Source organism: Thermobia domestica, chromosome 16 (assembly GCF_964235325.1).
Source record: "Thermobia domestica chromosome 16, izTheDome1.hap1.1, whole genome shotgun sequence".
Lineage (NCBI taxonomy): Eukaryota > Metazoa > Arthropoda > Insecta > Zygentoma > Lepismatidae > Thermobia > Thermobia domestica.
The window spans coordinates 36,097,222-36,121,247 of NC_137469.1; the positions used below are offsets into that span (position 1 = coordinate 36,097,222).

The following is a 24,026-nucleotide window of genomic DNA, read 5'->3' on the forward strand; positions in this document are numbered from 1 at the left end:
TGTGAGCAGATACGTAATGAAGCACCAACGCATTAATTGAAGAACAAGATCAAGTTAAAAAATATTATTATTACGAGCAGTGGCGTATTTAAGGGGGCTTCCGGGCTTAAGCCCCCCGAATCTTACACTGCAGAATTTTCACATTTCCAGGCGAAGCTCCTCCAGAAACAAAATCGTAAATACGCGACTGATTACGAGTGTACTTTCAAATGCAGAATGGATTCATCCCTTGAAGTTCGACATTCATTCATTCATTCATTCATTGTTTATTCATCCATGTCGTACATTATTGGTCAGAGACCAGTACATAGGACTTGTCAATTAATAAGAAGACATTTCAGTATAATTGATTTACATTATTTTACAAACTATCACCCAAGTATTCATTAATATGATAATACATTTTGTTACACAAAAAATTAAATAGTTCATTTTTGAAATTTCGTATGTTTTTGATATCCTTCAAATAACTTGCGAGCTTATTAAACAACTTAGCGGGCATAGGAAGAACACTTCTTTTGGTGCTCGCATAGTTTTGGTATGCTGTGAATATGTTATTCTTTTGTCGTGTGTTGTATGAATGTACATCGTCAACATGAAGAAAACTACTTTCAGTTCTCTTTACATATATGATACTTTTGTATATGTACAGACAAGGCACAGTTAAAATTTTATTTGACTGAAAGACCCTTTTGCATGAGGACCTTGGTGATAGATTAAAAATAGATCTTATTGCCTTTTTCTGTAGACGAAAAGTAGTAACACTGGAATAGGAGGCTCCCCAGAAAATTATTCCGTAATTTAACAATGATTGAAACTTACCATAGTACAATAACAGCAAAGTTTCTTTTGACACTGAACCACGTAGTCTATAAATGACAAAACATATACGGCTTAATTTGCTGTTTAGCTCAGTAATATGTGCATCCCATGTAAGCCTATTGCTTATTGTTACACCTAAAAATTTAGTGGATTTTGAATAGTCTACATTAGTTGAATTTATTACAATGGGTGGTACTGTTCGAGGTGTACATGAGTAATGAAAATTTAGTGCTTTTGTTTTCTTTGCATTTATCAGCAGTTGATTCTGAGATGTCCATTTTATCAAACGCTCCACAGTTTGTTTTAATTTACTTTCTAGTTCAACTGTATTGTCCGCTGTTACAAGGACATTTACATCGTCAGCATATAGTACAATATGTTGGGGATACATGTATTGAACAAGATCATTTGTGTAAAATAAAAAAAAAGAATTGGCCCAAGAATTGAGCCTTGAGGAACACCAGCAGAGATAGTAGCAGTTGTGGATGAAAATGTGACTAGCTTATTGTTAATTATTTTTTGTATTTTTACTACTTGTTTTCTGTTTGTCAGGTACGAGCGAAACCATTCATGTACTACACCCCTAATACCATATTTTTGGAGTTTCGCCAGTAGAAGAGAATGTTGAACACTGTCGAATGCCTTGGAGAAATCAACAAATAAACCTACTGCATATTTTCCCTTATCAAGTACTGTAGAAACCTCTTTAATAAAGTTAAACAACGCTGTATCAATTGATTTGGTTTTTTTGGAAACCATGTTGAGAAGACGAGATTAGGTTATGGCAGGATATAAAATTTCTCAAGCGCGATAACATTAGTGATTCAAAAATCTTCGAGAAAGCAGACAAAATAGAAACAGGCCTATAGTTTTGAACATCATAAGTATTTCCTCTTTTGCAGTCTTCAATCTGTCGGGGAAAACGCCTGATTCAAATGATACATTTACAAGAAAGCATAGTTGTTTCACTAATAAATGCGCCCTCTTTATTTATAATTAGGGATGGGACTTCATCTATACCTGCAGAACGGGTACTAGAAAGCCTTTTGATACAGTCCAACAATTCCAGGGAATATTTGACTCTACAGCGAGATCCAACTTTCCAGGTGGTAAATTCGTATTAAGAAAATACCCATTAAAGACTTCAGTAATGGCAGCAGGATCAGCAAAAGAATTATTTCTATAATTAACTTGTGATATTTCGCGCATTGGAACAGTATTTGATGAATTGTTTATTACGTTCCACGCACCTTTCATTTTGTTTTTATATCCGTGTATTATAGTGTCATTGTGGATTCTTTTGGCTGTTCGAATAACATTCTGATATATTCTTTTGTATGTTTTTATATGGGAAATAACTTTAGCTGGTAAATTAACACAGGTTTTGACTACGGCGAGTGCATCGTGTTTTGTGCGCTCTGTGAGGACGAGGAGTGGGACTTTCTATACACATACACTACACTTACACTCTTTTATATCTGTACACGTTCATACATTTCCTTCTTTTTCTACACTTTTTTTTCCATTCATTTTACACTTCCTACTTTTCTCTACCTTTTGCCCTGTCCATTTTGGCCTTCAGCCCTCTTAAACTGTTTGAACTCCTCTCCTGATTTTGACATTTTCCCGATTGTCACATATTACTCTCCTGATTTTGACCTTTTCCTGATTGTGACATTTCTTTTTCACGTACTTTTGCCTTATCGTAATTATTACTTTGTACATGTTTTATGACTTTTTCCTACCCTTCTTACTTTTTACCTTTTATTAACTAATCAAATCTTTAGATTATACATGTTTCACTTTCATTACCTTTGTAAATTGCCGATAAGTGTTGTTCAACACGTGGCAATGTTCTTTTTCATCGCTTTTGTGACGTTTACTACAACCATCAAATATATGCAGAATGTTGTAAATGGCAATACTGACAGGAAGTAAGAAACAAATGAGTATCAGGAGTCGTCTATGTCGTCTGTTTGCCTCGTGTCGAGCTTTTTGTAAATAACAAACAAGTTTCCATGTGGTTCTAGGATATCTGATTTGGTTTACATTTTAATTGAGTTAAACCATGCCTAAAGTAAAAGCAGAGAAGAAATCAAGAAAGCACAATGAAATTGCACGACAAGGTAATTTAATTTTGAAGAACATTTTTCGTTTATATCCAATTTTCAGAGGATGTTATTTAGTTTCTCCCCCAAATCACTTGGTTGTGACCAGGTCGGGTAGGTTAGGGAACTGGTAACTTTGATTCCCATCGATGAATTTAGGGGAGATGCTAAATGCCATCCCACACGAACTTCAAAAGAGTTGTATAAAATGAATTGGGGATGTATGGTGTAAAAGCTATAGTGTATAAAACACAAACCATCTTGTGCTAGGTGGCTAGCTAAAGCACGAATACTATCTAACGAAGTCAGGACAGGGGCGGAGCAAGGAGCACGAGCACTAGCGAGGAGGTGTGCTCGTTAGGAGTAGGCTTGTCAGCGCTGGTGGGCGTACGCATACACGAGAATGATTGATTTTGTGGGAGATACTAAATGCCATTCATTTATTTTTGTACTGTTGTTTAGGGACGTGCTATACTCACTAGCGGATCCAGAAGGATCGTTTGGAGGGGGCGGTTCACTTCCTAGAGGATGATTGTAGCCTTGAGGTGAACAGACTTTTAATTTGCAAGAATGGGATACATATGAATCCCGAGCTGGAAGGGGGGGTGTAAACCTGGTTCCCAGATTCCATTTTGGGACCCGAATTTGTTATTATTATTATTATTATTATTATTATTATTATAGTAGCCTATATGGCACACAGTGTTCCAAGTGTGCCAAAATATAGGGGAGCGATCTTTACATATTGCTTAAATTTCTCTTTATGTAAGGATATAATTCAGCAAATTGAAAACTGATATATATATATATATATATATATATATATATATATATATATATATATATATATATATATATATATATATATATATATATATATATATATATATATGGGTGATTCCACGAAAAAGGGAAATTTTCTGTCACGGGCATTTCTTCAAACTACTACTAGAAAGAATCACCTCATTTTAATTTTGTTTGGTAGTAATCGTCACAAAGTAGGTATGCCATATATAACAGTTTGCAAATATAACACGAAACATACGTAAAAAATTAATTATTACCCAGATTTCTCAACACCGTGGGCTGTCACAGACTACAGTTGACTGACTTTAATCAATAAATTACAACTGAAGTCGCAAATCAAACATCATTTAATGGTAATTAAATGGAAGAGAACACTTCAATGTTTCGGTTTTATGGAAAGTAAACCTTTATAACGATTATTTTCGAAAGCTTGACTATGCTTCGTTTCTGTCACCTCTATTTCGTCTCAACTCCATGGCATGAGAAAAAATTGTCATTGCTCTCAACAGATACCATGGTCGTCCACATTGGCAACACCCACAAGAAAACAAGGCAGACTTGTTTGACTGAAGAACAGAAAAAGTTGTGTGCATGTGTTAAAAGCTATAGGAAAAATATTTTTGTGTGTGGAAAGCAGGTGCGTATATTAATTGATACTCAACACCATGGTATTTATTACTGACTGTATTTGTATGGTATATACCTTCTTTCCCTTGAGAAACCTACGCCTTAACGTAGAAAATTCGTACACAATTACTCACATGTACTGGTTAAAAAGTGGGCCGGTAAAGATAAATTATATTCAATTTTCCCAACTCCATGTCCATCTGAAGATTAAGGAATCCACGGAGTTGAGACAAGTTCACGGAGTTGCTAATCCTATAGTTTTGTTATGCACATGCTCTTCCAAATATTTGTTCTTTCAACATAGTGATAGAAATAAAGCTCGTTTATGGTCTAGTGACTAATATGCTCGCCTTTCATGCGTGGTTCTGGGTTTGTTTCCCAGTGGAAGCTCAAAAATTAATGGTGTTTACTTCGCACAGTGAGGCAATTGAAAAACTCATTTGAGTAGAGATGTACTGAAACCTGATCGCGCAGACCATCACAACGGCCCTAGGAGCCGACACCCTGACCACGTGTCATTCACACTCAAAGGCCGGCTGGTGGGTCCTAGCCCATTTAAGGAGTGTTTCGCGGAAGTTCAGATTTGGGGCTGTCAGGTAGCCGTGGTAAAACTTCAGTCAAGTCAAGATGGTGTCTGTTTTTAACTTATTGACGTCTCAATCTATAAGTATTATGCGCACCACCAAAAAGCTTTTAAAGAAGCAATAAGAAAAATATTTTTGTGCATGGAAAGCAGGTGCGTATATTAATTGATATTGGTTTATTTCCTCTCTTGATTGATTGATATTGGATTATTTCTTCTTAACTAATTTGTAACTTTTTCCAACTCATTATTTGTCACATATGAGTCTCAATAGAAGTTTATTAATTCCGAAAAAATAAATTCGGTACGTACAATTTGGTACGTAGGCGTTTAACGAAAAAAAAACTGTTCATCAAAATCTTTCAATATCAATGAATTTCTTATATTTCTAAATGTTTCTTGTGTAATAGTCTATAAGAAGTAACATTTGTAACAATTTTTTTTTTCATATCATTAAAATGCCGAGAAAACGATTTAAGTGAAAAGGAAAAACTAGAAAGAAAGAGGGAAGGCGAAAAAAACGTCAGTTGGTAATCAGGAATGATCCTATTAAGTATGAAGTGTTCAAGAGGAGAGAAGAAGAAAGGTGGAGAAAGATGAAGGAAGAAGGAAAAATAAAAGGCACATTGTCATTATCCGAAAGAGAGCAAAGAATAAAGAGAAAAAGGTGGCGACCATCATCAAGAGAACATTACGAATGGAAACAATACCCACAAGTTGCTGAAAAATTGGCTACTTACCTGTCAACATCAATTATAAAATGCAAGAATATTACATGGAACTATTCCGAAACTGGACATGGGAAAGGTGCTCCCGATGGGCTCGGGGCCACTCTTGAAAGAGCCGAAGAATCCCTTATTGCTCAAGGACATGATGTAGACATTAATTGAACAAATGAGAAAACATTGCAGAGATGTCAAGATATACACTATTTCAAAGGAAGAAATTTCATCTGTCGAACAGCAGCTTCCTCTCACCACGAAACGTTTTGTGGGAACATCAAAAGTACATCAAGTAACATGGTGTAGCACAACACCACAAGTAATTAATTTCTGCTCTCTTTCGTGTTTTACGTATCTAGCAGGAGATACCTGCATTCATTTCCATCTCGGGCAACTTAACTACTATTCTCCACCATCAGTAGCAACAATTTCTTCAGATGTAAACATTTCTTGTGAAGTTGGTTTAACAGATGACAATCCACCAAAAACTGAAGACTGGGTTGCAGTTATATACTTTGATGAGTGGTACCCCCGTAAAATTCAAATTATTATTTAACTTTTAAAAACACACTAAAAACTCTCGCTTTATTATTATTTGGCCAAAACTTCCGATTACAAGGACTTACTAAATCTTATGAACAGCTAATTGTTTTCTTTTCAGGGATTGTCGAAGAGTCTGAGGGAATGTACGGACAATCAATTTTATGACGTGGATCTGAGGAATTTCTCCTGGCCCACTAAACCTGACGTTCAAAAAGCGTTGGCAGTTGACATTGTGTAGACTAGAACAGTCCTTCCCTGTTTCCTCAAGACATTTCCTTCATTGAAGTGGAAAATGAGGGCTACTTAACAAAGAACATCGAATTATCCAAAGAAAACAGAAATGATGAGTGCTTTACACTATCATTTAGTGTGCATTATACAGGGTGTTTCAAAACAACACCGACGACATTTGGGAGGTGATTCCTAACACCAAGATAAGACAAAAAGTATAGACCAATCTGGGTGCACAAATGCTTCCTTTCGGAGTTACAGGCTGCCGAAAACATGGAAAAAATTAACTTTAAAGGTCCATAGCATAAAACTATGGGACCTACCGTAGTCGGGTCAGACTTCACTTAGGAACTAGTATGTGCCCTATCCAAATATCCATGTTTCAGAATCCTGCAGTACATCCGTAACAAGTTTTATAGAGGCAGTTGGAGAGTACTTCAAATTATAGGACAGTAGCCAAACTCGCTCTATAAAAATTGCTTCGTGAGCTCCTAAGGATTCTAAAACATATATTTTTGGATAGGACACATATTAGTTCCTAAGTAAAGTCGTGACCCTACTACGGCAGATCTCATAGTTTTGGAGCTATGGACCTTTAAAGTTCATTTTTTTAATCTTTTCGGCAGCCTATAACTCCGAAAGGAAGCATTTGTGCACCCAGGTTGTCTATACTTTTCGTCTTATCTTGGTGTTAGGAATCAGCTTCCAAACGATGTGTGTATTGTTTTGAAACACCTTGTATATATACCAAATATACAAATACACTTACCAAATGTTGAGAAAGTATTGCACTTTCGACGTGTTGACTTGATCACACAGAGAAGACAGACGGTTTACATAAGCTCAGAAAACAAATGAAGTAGACAATAGTAGACAGTTATAGACAATTATAATCTTAATCACATATAAACCAAAATTTATCACCCAGATGTATCACGTTTCTCAACTCCACAGCAATTTTCAACTCCGTGTTAACTAATCTCAACTCCGTGACCTATGGTCTCAACTTCGTGGGTGATGAAAAGTTTATTATTTTTTATTTACTACACCAATAACGATTCAGCTCTGCTGAACACCTAATTAACATGTACTTAGTAGTAGTAAGTGCATCTGATATTTTTTTCGAAATAGGCGACCATCAACGGAACAAAAATTTTCCAAGTGAAAATTTCCCTTTTTCGAGGAATCACCCATATATATATATATATTCACACTTAATTCCAAGGATGTTTTTAATGGCTCCATGATTATTCTCCGTTGTAGTGATTGCCCGAACATGAATTTCGTGGCTTTTCCCGAAATAAGAATTCTATGATATTTCCCCTAAAAGAACTGCCCTGCTCACTCAAGGGCACAGATCAAGTACAGGAGAATAAAATGGATACACCTTCTAATACATAATACTAATCATCACTGAATTTAAACCTTGTACTCTCCTTCTAACAGAAATCCAGATTGGCGGTTTGAAATTAAACTACAGCAGTAACATATAAAGAAATGAATTGCAAATATAAATCCTTATAAATTTAATACATTGCAGTACTCCTTAACCATATAAAACCCTACGAAGGTAAATGCACAATTCATTCAATAAAATACTGCAAATAATGTAATAACAAAAATATCAATACTAAACTTTCTCTTACACGAACTCAACAAAATTTTTGTCAGATCTAGCACGAAATGTGTATAAATTTTACATGAATTAAAATATGAATTAAAATTATATAGAATCACGATATAGTCCATTATAATGCATAAATAGAAAAAAAATTTTAAAAAACCCACTGAAAGATTAGCAAAGCCTACAATAAAATCACCGAAAGATCAGAAATGTAAAACGAAAGTGATGTTTCCGTTCATTACCGCATAGATATACAAGCTATATTTCGTTTAACATACTTAACCTCGTCATGGACTGATTTTTCCCTTGTTCACTATTCTTGTACTTCTGATCTAATGATCTAATTTTTGTATTATATAAGAAAGCTAGAAAACGAAGGAATCAGACGAACTGTTAATAATGCCGGGGTGGTATGTAATTTATAGGTCCAGGCCGCTTTCTTCCTTCCCTTTCCCCAGATAGTGTGCTCCCTCTAACGTGACGGGCTAAATGGCCTTAGATGCCGAGAGCCCAGAAATCTAAAAATCCTAAATCCTAATCGAGTTGAGGGAAACATGTTATACAGGATGTCTAAGACATTGAGTTTAGGAACTGCAGTATGCCGTATTTCTGGTATCACTTTTTTATATTAACATTCCAATATAAAAATCAAAACTTAACACACTTTTTTTCGTCCCATTGTAAGCATTTAATCTGCATTAAAGAAAGTGGGAAAAGGAAAAAAAAAGAACGATTTCAAAGTGAAAAATAAAATCTGAAATGACATCTTTGAGTTTTACGTCCCACGATTATGCCGGTTAGGCTAAAGGAGACGGTGATGATGAGTAATGAATGAAATGGTGGAATGAAGAAAGTGGGAGGAGACGGGAGAACCCCGAGAAAATCCACGCACACGGTGTTTGTCCGCCAGAGAGTTCACTTAGCGGGGGCTGGGATCGAACCCGGGACCCCAAGCACCAGAGGTGAACGCTCTACCACTGAGCCACCGCGGCCCCCATAAATGTGAAAAATATTGTTAAGTGTAAATATATTGGTCATTAAGCCACTAGAAATGTGTTTGACATTCATACTTATTGCATAACTACAGTAGAAGGCCTGTTTAATTTTTTTAATGGAATAGGCTCACTATGTATGTAATGCAGTCAATCATATCTAGTTTGGTCTACTTATCTTTGGTTTGAAAAGTTATCAAATACAAAGCATACTTAACTTTGGCTGAAACTTAAATTTACAAAATTTAATTGTTAATTCAGTTTTTAGAATTTTGAAATTACAGTATTTCTAGTATGTAAAACAAAATCCAGTATAATTCAAGGACTTCCACTACAGTAGACACCTTGTGATATCTTGATTCGAACTTAGTACTCAGCGCCTAACATAATGACTTTTTAATTTGACTCGCGCCCAAACGTCTGGCGCCCAAATGGCTTCGCGTCCAAACGTCCAGTGCCCAAACGTCCGCACCCAAACGGCGGCGCCCAAACGTCACGTACCGACACTAATCAACGTACGTTATCATCATGAGATAGCAGTTAGAGAAGACAACTAATTCTATATGACAGAAATTTGGGCAAGTGAGAGAAAGCTACACTTTTTCCTGTTATGAAATTATAACACGACAAAAGATACGCCATTGTTTCTACATTCGCCCTTGTTTCTATGTCTTTTCTCAGTCCCATGTATGCAAGCTAGTATGTCAGGAAACTATAAATTTGTTTGCCATACTATAAAGAAAGAACAGAGGACAGCCTTTCCCAGTTACTTTCCTTTCGCACTCTGAGTCAGAAGAATAACTGTATGAGGAAGTTAATGACTAGGAATACAAATTATTACTATTTTTCTGCAGGGTTGTTTGAATTTTCCCAGCTCAAAAATACCACAATAAAACATTTAAAAAATATATTTAAAAACTTGCATTGAAATTATAATCTTAATGTGCTCATAATTAGTTTCTTCAATCATGTTTCCCAGTACACGCCTAGTTTCAGAATTTACTTTGAATATGTATTTAAAAAATAAAGTTCAGCAAGAACAGAATACCATTGAAAAAAAATATGTTTGAAAATCATGCACAACGAATTTAGTTCAAGTTCGATCAAACTCGCTGTAACAGTGTTCAACTGTAATCTGGGGCAAATAGCAATGCGACTACTTTCCTTTGTTTTTGTAGTAGATATTCACATATTAGTAATTAATAGCATGTCTTTCTCCATGTGTCAGATAATACACAAAAACGAAAAATAAAGTCGCATTAAAAATTAAACAAAATCTTCTCTTATGATAATTACAACGGGCAAACCAGGCTTTTTAAATTTTTATTGCCATAATTTGAATCAAAGATACTACAAACTCTCCACTTATATAAATAAACCCAAAGATCTGTCTGTATTTTCTCAATACTATACATGGATAATTACACAGAAAAACAAGAAAAAGTTGTATGAGAAAGGAACTCCCGAATTCAAACTGGAAATATTGGAAACTGTCCAGTTTATAACGAATTTATTTTAATTTGTTTTTAATCCACCCATGGACATAATAGTCAGAAATATTGGCAGGTAAAAACTGGAAATAGTAACGAAAATAATAGTCGTAACCTCCTGTCCGGCATTTTTCGAGCCCTCTTTATATATTTCAAAAAACACGCTTTTATATTTCTGTTAAGGCATATGGTATACAGTGGCGATTTCAGACATGCTTCACTGACTAATTTCTACAAATGTAGTTTGGAGAAAGTTGTGTCGTTTGTATAAATTTGATTTGTTGATTTAAATTTAAAAAATGACTACTTACCAATGAATCCTCCCTTGGAAAGCCTAAGCACGTTTTAGACGTTTCGGAACTCACAGCTGATTCCTTCCTCAGTGGCAAGGTGAAAGGGATTAAAACAGATAGGAGATAAAAGGTGTAAAACAAGGAATACATGCCACTAAATAAATAAATGTAATTTAAAGGGTAGTATGCATTTATTTAGTGGTATGTATTCCTTGTTTTACACCTTTTATCTCCTATCCGTTTTAATCTCTTTCACCTTGCCACTGAGGAAGGAATCAGCTGTGAGTTCCGAAACGTCTAAAACGTGCTTAGGCTTTCCAAGGGAGGATTCATTGATAAGTAACCATTTTTTTTGTTAATTTAAATCATCTTCTCGTGCCTATATAATTATATTGATTTGTTGATATTCATGTTTCCTCTTTGACCTTAACATATTGTTCCCTTTCCAGGAATTCTATTTAATAAGGACTTTGGACAGCACATTCTTAAAAACCCATTGATAATACAAGGGATGGTCGAAAAGGCAGCGTTACGGAGCACGGATGTTGTACTGGAAATTGGTCCTGGAACCGGTAATATGACGATGAAATTACTCGAGAAAGCGAAAAGAGTAGTAGCCTGTGAAATAGATCCCAGGTTTGTATATATATATTGTTTCTGTTAACTTCCGGATACTCAAGGGTGTACAAATGTACCCCATACATATATTTACTGAAAATTTTATGTCACAGACACCCGAGGTTGACTAGCATTCTTTACATTGTGGGCCAACTGTAAGAAAACTTATTTTCTCAATAATAGTTATACTGTAAGGTGATCTGTATACGTGTGTGGATTAAACTACACTGGAGTATATTTGTACCCCCGTGGGTACCTATGTTACCATATTTGTTTGAAGTATTGTATTGTTTGATTTTTGTTCAATGCAATATAGAAAAAGAACAGGTAATATTTTAAGGCCTACTGCAATATGTAGTTGCAATACTGCATTCATATTCCAATATCGCAACCTTTCCTGCCATAAAAATATTACGAAATTAATAGTTCTATAGCGTCCTCCATAAACTTAACCTAAACTAACCTACACTAACAAAACCAACATAACCTAACAAAGCATAGCCCAACATAAGCTGACATATCAATATTATCGATGCCAAAAATAAGGATGCGTATAATTACAAAAATTTATATTGGGGTACACTTGTAATCCAGTTGGGAATCCGGAGTTAAAAAATATTTAAAAAAGTGAAATGAGATCTTTAAGTTTTACGTCCCACGGTTATGCCGGTTAGGCTAAAGGAGACGGTGATGATGAGAGATGAGTGAAATGGTAGAATGAAGAAAGTGGGAGGAAACGAGAGAACCCCGAGAAAACCCACGAGCACGTATCCAAGGGTTAATATAACATAAGTAAATTACAAATATAAATAAATGATAAATAATAACAATAACTTGTAGATGCTGTAGGATGCATATTTACATAGAATAGGAAGTCACTGTGCAGCCGGTACTATGATATCTTTGTATGATTGCGGACATGTACAATTCTATTACAATTGATTTTGTTATCCTATGCACACAGCAAGGATTAAGGGATGTTAAAGTTTACGATATGATAACTTATGAAATCACTAAATTATTACAATATTGTTTAAACAATAACTATTTTCAACTTGAAAATAATATATACAAACATGAAGAAGAATTAGCAGTGAGTAGCCCTTTATCCTCTCTCCTGGCCAACATAGTTATGCGCTCCTTCGTGGTTAAGCAGTTACCGTACACACCTTTAGCGTGGGAGACCCAGGTTCGACTTGCGGCGGGAGCTCATGTGGTTTGGATTCCACGTTAATCATATAGCCTCGCTGCTGAAAGGGACGTTAAACTCAAAATCAACTCAACTCATTATGAAACGAAGATTTTACAAAAAGACAAGTATAAATTCGTCAGGTATTTTCGTTCAGTTGGTGACTCTAATTATTTACAAAGAAAAAGACACGTTACCAGATTTAATTTCTGAATTCAACATTTATAAAAGCATAAAATTTCCAGTAGAAAAAGAATACAACAACGGGCTTAATTTTCTAGAAATCAACATACGACACAAAAACAACAAGCTCTGCTCGTCCGTATACAGAAAACAAACAACCCCAGAAATGTTTGTCCATAAAGACTCAACAGATTCACATAGCATCAAGACCAATATTTGGAAGAATTTAGTTTTGAGGTCATTTAGATACACCACTGAACAAAAAAACTTTCGGAATCATATTCAAAAATCATATACTTAGGGAAGAAGGATTTTATTACTATAAGTGGAAGAACTCGGCGTGGGAATATTACATCAATCCGATCAATAAAACCAAGTAGGGATGGCCGGAACCGGTTTTCGGATCCAGGTGTGGAACCGGTTCTGAATTTATATACGATGTTGTCTCGTAAGGAGGAACGTGTAAACGTAATCGAACAGGAATTTTTTTGTATAAGCTACAACTGATTTTATTTTTCGCAAACGAGTTCTGAAACAAATAGTGTAATACAAAATCACTACTGAATGTAAATAGCTCGGACTCATTCCAGCTTTCACTCCTGAAGTAACTTTTACATTTCCTGTTTGTATTTAAGTATTTCCGATGAAAAATTACCACAATAATGTATCTACGGACGATTCCAATCCCCTGCAAATTCTAAATACATTGCAATGCAAAGGCAAAATTACAGCTACAGAAAAATAAACCTAGCTATTTTTTGTTTTCACACTGCACTAAACTTCAGTATTTGTGATTCCAACAAATATTTTTATACTAGGGATGGACGGAACCGGGTTTTCTTGGGTCCAGGTCTGGAACCGAAACTTCGTGCCATCCCTAAAACCAAGATAGACAACAAATGTTTTCCATTACCATTTTACCCGGAAGTTTCTGATAAAACTGGGAAAATTGGCCACCCTTTGGGAACTATTTGGTCTAGGAATTAATTCGTGCGGATGGACAAGAGATGGCGCAACGAACGGAGCGTCCCACAGTTCCGTGTATCCACACATGTGTTGCAAACCCCTGTCATCGCGTATCGTTCGTAGTATAGGGCAGTGGATTAAAGCGTCAACAACACCAGTTTGTAGTTAAGTGAACATGGCGCAATTTGTGCCTGATAAAGTGTTTTTGCGGGGTGTCCTGCTGCATTACTTTAACATGCAGAAAAGTGCGACTGAAAGTCATCGTATTTTGGTGGAAGTGTATGGTGACCATGCTCTAGCTGAGCGAACGTGTCACAAGTGGTTTGCACGGTTTAGAAGTGGTGATTTCGGCTTGGCAGACCAAGAGCGAGCTGGACAGCCATAAAAATTTCAAGACGAAGAATTGACAGCATTGCTCGAGCAGGATTCGTGTCAAACGCAGGAACAACTTGCAGCAGCATTAGGCGTTGATCAAACAACAGTCTCCAAACGCTTGAAAGCCATGGGAATGATTCAAAAGATGTCACATTGGATTCCACATGAATTGAAAGACAGAGACGTTGAAAGACGAAAAACCATTATAACAAACCGATTTTACGGTCGTAAAAGAAATGAATACATATCAGGCAAATCCTGGCTGAGATGAGCCAATTATAACAATACGTTTTCAGGGTATTGAAAAAAAATTCAAGGTTATATTAGATTTAATTTTTAGGTTGCATTAGCTTTAGCAAAAGAAAAGAGCAACACAACGATAAAGCTATTATTTATCATCAGAATTTTCCAGATTCTTGTTTTGTGGCCAACCAAGAATAAGAGTCAACATGGTTCAGCTTAATTAGTACTTTTAAGAAAAATTTTAAAATTTTCATAAATTCTAATTGTATAGATTATATTTGAAATTATAAAGCTAAATTTTTATGACTATTTATTCGTGCCAATTTGTTAACAATTTACATCATAACAGATTGAGAAAAGAAAGAAAAAAAAAAAAACAATTTAAGCATTTGCCTCCATTGTGGTATCTCTAAGATACTTTATCAACATTTTATGAAATGATATTGTTATATTGTTTTAACATATCTAGTCTCCAACATGATTCTCAAACATATCTCATTAATACATATAAAACTCATTATCAATCAAAGAATTGGCGATCCATCCCCTCTACTTATGTAGTTACAGAAGATTCTTTTACTTGGGCGTTCATTGCTTGTAATGTCCCTGTCATTCATCAAACAATATGCAAGTTATGCAGACATAGGCAGTATCATCGCTACTACAATTCCATTTTTCAATTAAATAAAAAAATAAAAAAAATACGAGTAGCATCATGTATTACTTTACGTTAGCCTATGCATCATTCGCATAATACATTTAATATGAAAGCACTACTAATAATGAAAGCGATATATTTACAAATGTCTAGCGAGAACGAAAAAAAAAAAAAAAAAATCTACATATGCTCGACAGGGTCCAATTACTGAAACGCCTCTTTAAAGAATTATTATTATTTTTAACTTATTATCTCTGTTTACAACTAATTAAACTTATAGAGGGATGGATACGCTCTACTGGAGAATAGCAAGTTGAAAAACATTCCAACGTTATTGGTTTCCAACGAGGCAAATATCAATGTAGGCACGAACATTTAATTCTGCACTGTAATTATGGCACGTTCAAAGTAAATATCTACCTAACTGAAAATAAACAAACATAGCACGAAATAGTATTTTGTAAATAGTAATGTCGAATGTCGAACTCCGGAGGTATGTCCAGAGTAAGGTTCTCCCACATCGGCACAGATCTATTACTCGCACTCATCAAGATACGATATTAACATCGGAGGATATGTTATATTCAATTTTTCCTAACCTACAAAACTAAATATATGGTGCAACGAAATGAGATCATACATACGAAAGAAGATTTTAAACCACTAATGTATTAAAAGATACTATAAAAGGGCACACGACAAAAAAATAATAATAATAATAGACACGTTTGAAATGCAATTTTATCGACATTACACGTATTGAATATGCACATGACAAAATATGGCAAGCACGGATACAAAAATACATTACAAATTAATATCAAAGGGACACACGACAAAATATAGGAAAGCACGCTCAAATCACAATTGTTACCGGTTCTACACGTAAGAAATGGAAATTTTATCTAACCTACATGCATGTATTACAAATACGATTAAAAAACACTTTAATATATATATCAGAGCACTCTCAAAGAAATTTCATCTTAATGTTTACGACTGACATACATCATGAAGCAATATTGAAGCGTATGAAATGAATTACGAAATACTTAAATTCTCAGACGCGGAATATTCGCATGTGCGTTCATGATAAAGATTTCCCAACAAAATAGCATATATCACATTGCAATATATAAAAGACACGTATTAAATTTGGAAAACACGAGTAAAAGAAAATCTAACCTCACCTACATAGATATTATGGATCACACATTTGCAAACTTAAATCTAACCTAACCTACAGCAAATATTTCACAAATAAGGCATCATCATGGGACATAATTCGATACATAATTCAGTAATGTATTTAACATAACCGATCTAATCTAAATATTCAAAATTTTCAAGGTACATTGCCATCGAAAGGTACGTACAAAGTAAAATATTACCCTAACATCAACATACATATTTTTCAAATTTACGTAGAGGCACACATAAGATTTAATAATTCAATTACGTAGCATAAGTGGATAATGACGATTGACAAGTTCAGAGACGCGTAACGCCCTTTAATTTAGTTACACATCCTGATTCTTAAAGATGCCATTTGCTGAACTGCTATACTGTTTATAAGAAAAATAAGAAAAGATGTTACCATATTATCCGCAGGTTTCACAGAATAATAGTCCCCATATTGAGCTGGGCGATCAAACTTCGCAAAGTAGGTTTCAACTACTTGCTTATTTAAAATCGAGAAATGACTCCTTCGGTACACCGGCTACACACTCCACGAACGTAGAATATCTTTCCGGTCCGCCGCAGCAATCAGCTTCGATAAATTACATCTCCCATTCCATTACTGCATATGTCTAGTAATGGCGGAGATGACATTCGATGGCTTGTGGCCGAAAAAGGTTTTCACTAAATTTTGACTTTTGTTAGACTCCTCCGTATCTATTTCTTCCAAATAACATCTTAGGTTAGTCTAAACCACGATTTTAAATAGGTTACAGGCCGAATTACACTTTTTAGTTATAGAATTTCAAAATTTCTGAAGGAGCTAACAAGCCATCGTTTTTCCGCACTGAAATCTATTATTCCACTACGTCATCTTACACTCGTAGCCAGGCCTCTATAAACGCGGTTTCTACTATTATATCTTTGATTATAATTCGCATAATTTTACCATAAATACATATCAACACAAGAATCTAACTGTAAAAATCATGAAATTTCTATATCTAATTTAATATCTAACTTACCGAAAACTCTATTCAATAATTAACTAATTAAAAGATTATCCTCTCCCGGTAATTATTTGGATATCGTCATAGTAACAGAGGATTTCTTTTTACCGCCGAGCCGCCATCTTTGACACTGTTAGTTCCACGTATAGCGATTCGAACGCCCTCTTGCGGCAATAACCGAAGAAATCGCCATGTCAGCAGTAATATAGTGTGACAAGTGAACATCGAGCTAGTTCACAAACGAATGAAATCTAATAATAAACTATATTGAAATATTCGGTAAGTTTTAGTTGTATCTAGTCTTACTTATATTAATTGTTCTAAGATACTGTATAAACTGTAAAGAAGCAGTCACCGGTAAGAGTTAGATTTAGAAGATCTCCGAATGTGTTTATATGCGTATATCATATCAAAATTGAGTGCGTGTATTCTTTTGGTGCCATTCCTTGTACTAACAATACAAAACAAATCAACATTAAATTAGTGTAGACTTACACGTAACGAAAATGAAAACAAATTAACATTAAATTAGTGTAGACTTACACGTAAAGAAAACTGGGCACAGTAATATTATGCGGGAACCAACTTCGACTTCAACCGGTACACATAACAATACGGATCCAATGTAAACAAACCGGTACTTGGTTTGTTACATTTTTTTTCCCGGCGGCTTAGAAAAAAAAAATTTTTTTAACTACTTAGAACATTAACAATTTTTTTTTTATTTTTATTTATTTATATTTTTTTTTTATGACTGTTTAAAGTCTTTTAATAATTCTTCTCTCTTTTCCGGAGAGCAATTGAACAATTTTACATTCGATAAATTTTGAGTCGGCACTTCTCTCCCCTCCAAATCTTTTAAAGAAACGGAATTGTGATGAACTCGAGTCACAACAAAAGGCCCCGTGAACACAGGCATGTACTTGTGTGTGACCTTCTTAAATGCATCCGAGTGAAAATGGGTTTTGACCATAACCAAATCCATTTCCTTAATTTCAATCACATTATTTTGCGACTTTCGCTTTCGTTTTGATAACAAACGGGGTTCCACCTGAATATGCCGTTTAGAATTTTCTACTGTCTTCAGTTCAGACGGCCACGAAAATTTTTCTCGAAATCTATCGGCAGCTGAAAAAGAGATAAACACCTCAGCAGGCGTACATCCAATGGTGCTATTATAAGAATAGTTTAGCAGATCTTGTGCTGTCTTTAGCACTGTTTTCCACTTAGTGTGATTATGGCTGCACAATAATCGAATAATTCGGTTGAGTTCTCGATGCGAACGTTCGATAATGCCATTCCCAGAAGGGTTGTACGGAGAATCCAGAATATGCTGAATTTGGTGATCCTTACAGTAATTCTTCCACGTGTTCGAGAGGAACTGTGGGCCCTGGTCGGATATGATAGAATTTGGGTAAGGGAAGAGATAGAAATATTCCTTTTCTAGAGTCCGAACAATCTCAGCAGCTGTGGCAGTCCTCAACGGCAAATAACATAGAAACCGTGAATAGACATCAATAATTGAGAGGATGTAGTAGAATCCATAACTACATGGCAATTTTCCTACGAGATCTATGCATAATTTGATATGTGGCTTATCTGCCTCAATATGTAGATCCTCACGAGCAATAATTCTACTGGAGAACTTCGTTCGGGCACACAATTCACAATTATTGATGAACTTTTGGAACGTACGTTTTTGTCCTTTCCAGAAAAACAATTCTTGAACTAATTTCAAACATTTACTAACGCCAAAATGCCCCGTTGCATGAACCTTCCTAATCGTCCTCCCAATCAATAACTCTGGGATTACTAGCAGCCAACGTTTCGTTTTCGAATTTTGAATATAGACCAAATTATTCACTATACGAATTCGAGAATCGGCACTGTCTGACATTTTCGCCTTTAATTCGTTACAGTACTTATCACCCGCTTGCATTTGCATTAACTCATTTACAGTGAACCACGTACTCTCATCATAACAAACAAAATTAACAAAATTAACAGAATTAACATGGTATTCTTCAGGTTCGGCAGGGAGTTCCGGAGTATTGCGACTCAATATGTCGGCTATTTTATTGTCCACCCCTTTTATGTGCTCGAACCGAAGATCGAACCTCTGTAACTTTAATAAAATTTTTGTGGTTCGGGGATCTAAGTTCTGTAACGTAAAAGCGTATGTCACTGCGCTGTTGTCACAATGAACCGTGACTTTTCTACCTAAAATGTAATATGAGAAATGTTCGCACAGAAACAATACTGCCAGCAACTCCAGTTGAAAAATCGAATAGGAAACTTCATACAACTTTAATTTTCTACTCGCATAGCCGATAACAAGAAGTTCTCCAGTATCATCATACTGAGCCAGATAGCCGGCCAAATTTTCTAGAGACGCATCTGAAAATAAGTGAAAGGGTTGATCGAAATTAGGTTGACTGAGCGCTGGAGGCTCACTCAACAACTCCCTCAATTGTTGGAATCTATTCAGCAATTCCTCAGTTAGACAATATTTCTTGTCTTTCTTCAACAAATCGAAAAACGGCGCTGTTAGAGCAGCGAACTGAGGAATGAATTTTCTCCGCCAAGAAAGAATGCCTAAAAGGAACTAACGTTTATTCTTAATTTTTAGTGCAAAATTTCCCAAAGGTTAAAAATTTTCAAAGTGACTTCCAAATAATAAAATGTTCGTCCAAGGTAGAACTAAAGCACATCACAAATCATAAAAAGAAGTAAACCTATCAATAGTTCAGCCTTCATTCCTAACTATAAATACTGGTATACTAGAGGAAGACTATCATTTTCCCGAAACCGCATTTTAAATATATACTGGGCACAGGTCGGTCTTGACCGAACGAAAAGAATTTTTTTGAAAAGGTTTGCCAAATATTATAATTTTAAAAGTTCAGCTCGACTCCTGTGTTCAGAATACATTTTACTCATATTTCGATTCGCTGTACTTCCTCCTTCTTCCTTCAGAACAAAATACGTCAATAATTTTTAAGGAAGGCAGTACAAACTCGCTTCATCTCGAAACGAAGTCATTTTACATTCAAAATATTGTTTTGAGGAGAGAAGTTCAATTGAGCAAACATCACTTCCTTTTATGACAACTGCTCAATCTATTTTCACGAATTAAGACCGAAATGGCTAACCAAATGGGAGACTTTATTGTTAATACGGTCATTGCTACCAACCGATTGCGCTGCAACAGAAGAATGTGGTGGATTCAACTAAAATATGACCGTAATCACTATCGTTACGTTCAAAGAAAACGAAGATATCATCACTAGATCTAAAAGGAATTAACTAACAGGTAGGTTTATACCGTTAAATTATATATTTCCGGTACCGCATACTATACTGGTACGTAAAGAGAGAAAACAAAATTCTGAATATTCAAAGTTAATCCTAACAATCCTCTTTCTAAAAAAAAAATTATCCTTTTCCGCGGATTTAGCCAAACAGGAAGAAATTTTAAGTTTTTTTTTTTTTTTAAATTGAAATTATGCCCACTGATCATAGGAATTTGACTCAACTTGCCACTCCTTTACACAATTTCAGTTCTTAGGTTAAATAAATCCACTAAAAGAGAAGTTCATAAATCAAAATTCTAAATCCCCATTTTGTTAATGCATGTCTATTTATAATATTTTACCTCCTACGTTATTTATAAAACATCATGAACATAACTTAAACCAATAGAAACACAACAAAAGAAAAGAAAAACAAAATTCAAGGTTACAAGTTCCGTTGTAGGAGGAGCTAATACAGGCGGTGAGATTTTTGCCTGTCCTATTCTATGGAGTGCTTCTAGCCACTTCCTACAATATTTTCCAATCATTATATGTCTCCGCCCCTGGCTAGAGCAATTTCCAACTAACCACCTAAACAGTTTCAATCTACTCATATTAACATTAATAAACAATATCAAGTCAGGTTTTCCTATCTCTTTTCTCCCTTTTCGAGATCTACTCATTCTTTTGTCATCAGTATCGAAAAGATCATCGACGTCATCACCACTCAGTATGTAAATCTTTATCGCATCAATTATGCTAGACTTCGCTACCTTATCATACTGCTTTCTTTCATAACCGACATACATAAAAGAGCTATCATTTACATCATCATGCACTACTGGGGTTTCATTTATCAAATATTTACTGACACGTACATTAAATCTACTACTACATACTAAGTCTAAATCTAAATCTACATCATCATAATAATCATCAGTCTCATCATTTAAATTATCCTTAGTAACATCTATATGAGACTTAAATTCAGGCGCTCCTAACGCAGCCATATCATTTAAACTACTACTTATTTTATCTGATACACCACACAAATTATTTACTAAAAGTGTATCCGTGTCCTCAATATTACTGTTTGTACATAAACCCCTAGCTCTTATGTCTAGCTTATCGTTAGTGGTTACAGTTTTAACTTCTTTTTCAGAAGTCAATGTTGATGACGTTACAGATGACAATTCAGATGCTACTTTATGTTCCAGTTCTCGTTTGACAGTGGATAAATCCGACTGCACACTGGAGAGAGAGACTTTAATTGTACCAATGTCTACCTTTAATTCATTATTATTAGCATCTATTTTATTATTCATGACGGACATTTCAGTTCGCAAATCTTTAATGATGTCAATCAACGTTTTAAACAATGGTTCTCCATCAATTTCAGTTTCAGGTTCCTCAACGGGTTGTTCAATTTCTGTAATTAACATCTTATCCAACTTACAGTCGAAACAAACCCAATTATTATCCGTGGTGCGTAAAATGTCCTGCTCTTCCTCAGGAATATTAAGGCACCGGATATGGAACCATTGGTTGCAAGTTCCACAGCATATGGATACACTGTCACTAGAAAGGTACTTGTTCTCACAACATTTAAAATGTTCGGTAGAACCATCTACACTAAGACTTTCGTCACTCATTTTGCATTAATTGGGTCACGCGTCTAACAACCTGTCATCGTCATATCCACTCATTATTCTATCCACTCATTACTTCACATGCTTATCTCAATTTGGCACACAAAACAATAATTATAAAATATATTAAGACATACACAAATTATCAACTTAACAAATATCCTAAAGCTGAGGTCGCCAATTATAACAAACCGATTTTACGGTCGTAAAAGAAATGAATACATATCAGGCAAATCCTGGCTGGGTCGCCAATTATAACAAACCGATTTTACGGTCGTAAAAGAAATGAATACATATCAGGCAAATCCTGGCTGAGATGAGCCAATTATAACAATACGTTTTCAGGGTATTGAAAAAAAATTCAAGGTTATATTAGATTTAATTTTTAGGTTGCATTAGCTTTAGCAAAAGAAAAGAGCAACACAACGATAAAGCTATTATTTATCATCAGAAGTTTCCAGATTCTTGTTTTGTGGCCAACCAAGAATAAGAGTCAACATGGTTCAGCTTAATTAGTACTTTTAAGAAAAATTTTAAAATTTTCATAAATTCTAATTGTATAGATTATATTTGAAATTATAAAGCTAAATTTTTATGACTATTTATTCGTGCCAATTTGTTAACAATTTACATCATAACAGATTGAGAAAAGAAAAAAAAAACAATTTAAGCATTTGCCTCCATTGTGGTATCTCTAAGATACTTTATCAACATTTTATGATATGATATTGTTATATTGTTTTAACATATCTAGTCTCCAACATGATTCTCAAACATATCTCATTAATACATATAAAACTCATTATCAATCAAAGAATTGGCGATCCATCCCCTCTACTTATGTAGTTACAGAAGATTCTTTTACTTGGGCGTTCATTGCTTGTAATGTCCCTGTCATTCATCAAACAATATGCAAGTTATGCAGCCATAGGCAGTATCATCGCTACTACAATTCCATTTTTCAATTAAATAAAAAAATAAAAAAAATACGAGTAGCATCATGTATTACTTTACGTTAGCCTATGCATCATTCGCATAATACATTTAATATGAAAGCACTACTAATAATGAAAGCGATATATTTACAAATGTCTAGCGAGAACGAAAAAAAAAAAAAAAATCTACATATGCTCGACAGGGTCCAATTACTGAAACGCCTCTTTAAAGAATTATTATTATTTTTAACTTATTATCTCTGTTTACAACTAATTAAACTTATAGAGGGATGGATACGCTCTACTGGAGAATAGCAAGTTGAAAAACATTCCAACGTTATTGGTTTCCAACGAGGCAAATATCAATGTAGGCACGAACATTTAATTCTGCACTGTAATTATGGCACGTTCAAAGTAAATATCTACCTAACTGAAAATAAACAAACATAGCACGAAATAGTATTTTGTAAATAGTAATGTCGAATGTCGAACTCCGGAGGTATGTCCAGAGTAAGGTTCTCCCACATCGGCACAGATCTATTACTCGCACTCATCAAGATACGATATTAACATCGGAGGATATGTTATATTCAATTTTTCCTAACCTACAAAACTAAATATATGGTGCAACGAAATGAGATCATACATACGAAAGAAGATTTTAAACCACTAATGTATTAAAAGATACTATAAAAGGGCACACGACAAAAAAATAATAATAATAATAGACACGTTTGAAATGCAATTTTATCGACATTACACGTATTGAATATGCACATGACAAAATATGGCAAGCACGGATACAAAAATACATTACAAATTAATATCAAAGGGACACACGACAAAATATAGGAAAGCACGCTCAAATCACAATTGTTACCGGTTC

At 34.9% G+C, this 24,026-nt stretch overlaps 1 protein-coding gene across 1 annotated transcript in view; it reads left to right on the forward strand.

The window, feature by feature from the left end:
* The first annotated feature begins 2,723 nt into the window (after window positions 1-2,723).
* The window catches only part of LOC145673005 (putative dimethyladenosine transferase), a 40,918-nt gene continuing 19,615 nt past the window's right edge, over window positions 2,724-24,026 (forward strand). The window contains exons 1-2 of the mRNA XM_081742304.1: window positions 2,724-2,948; window positions 11,292-11,478. Coding sequence (XP_081598430.1) covers window positions 2,891-2,948; window positions 11,292-11,478 — 245 coding nt within the window. The 5' untranslated portion in view covers window positions 2,724-2,890. The remainder of the gene's footprint in view (window positions 2,949-11,291; window positions 11,479-24,026) is intronic.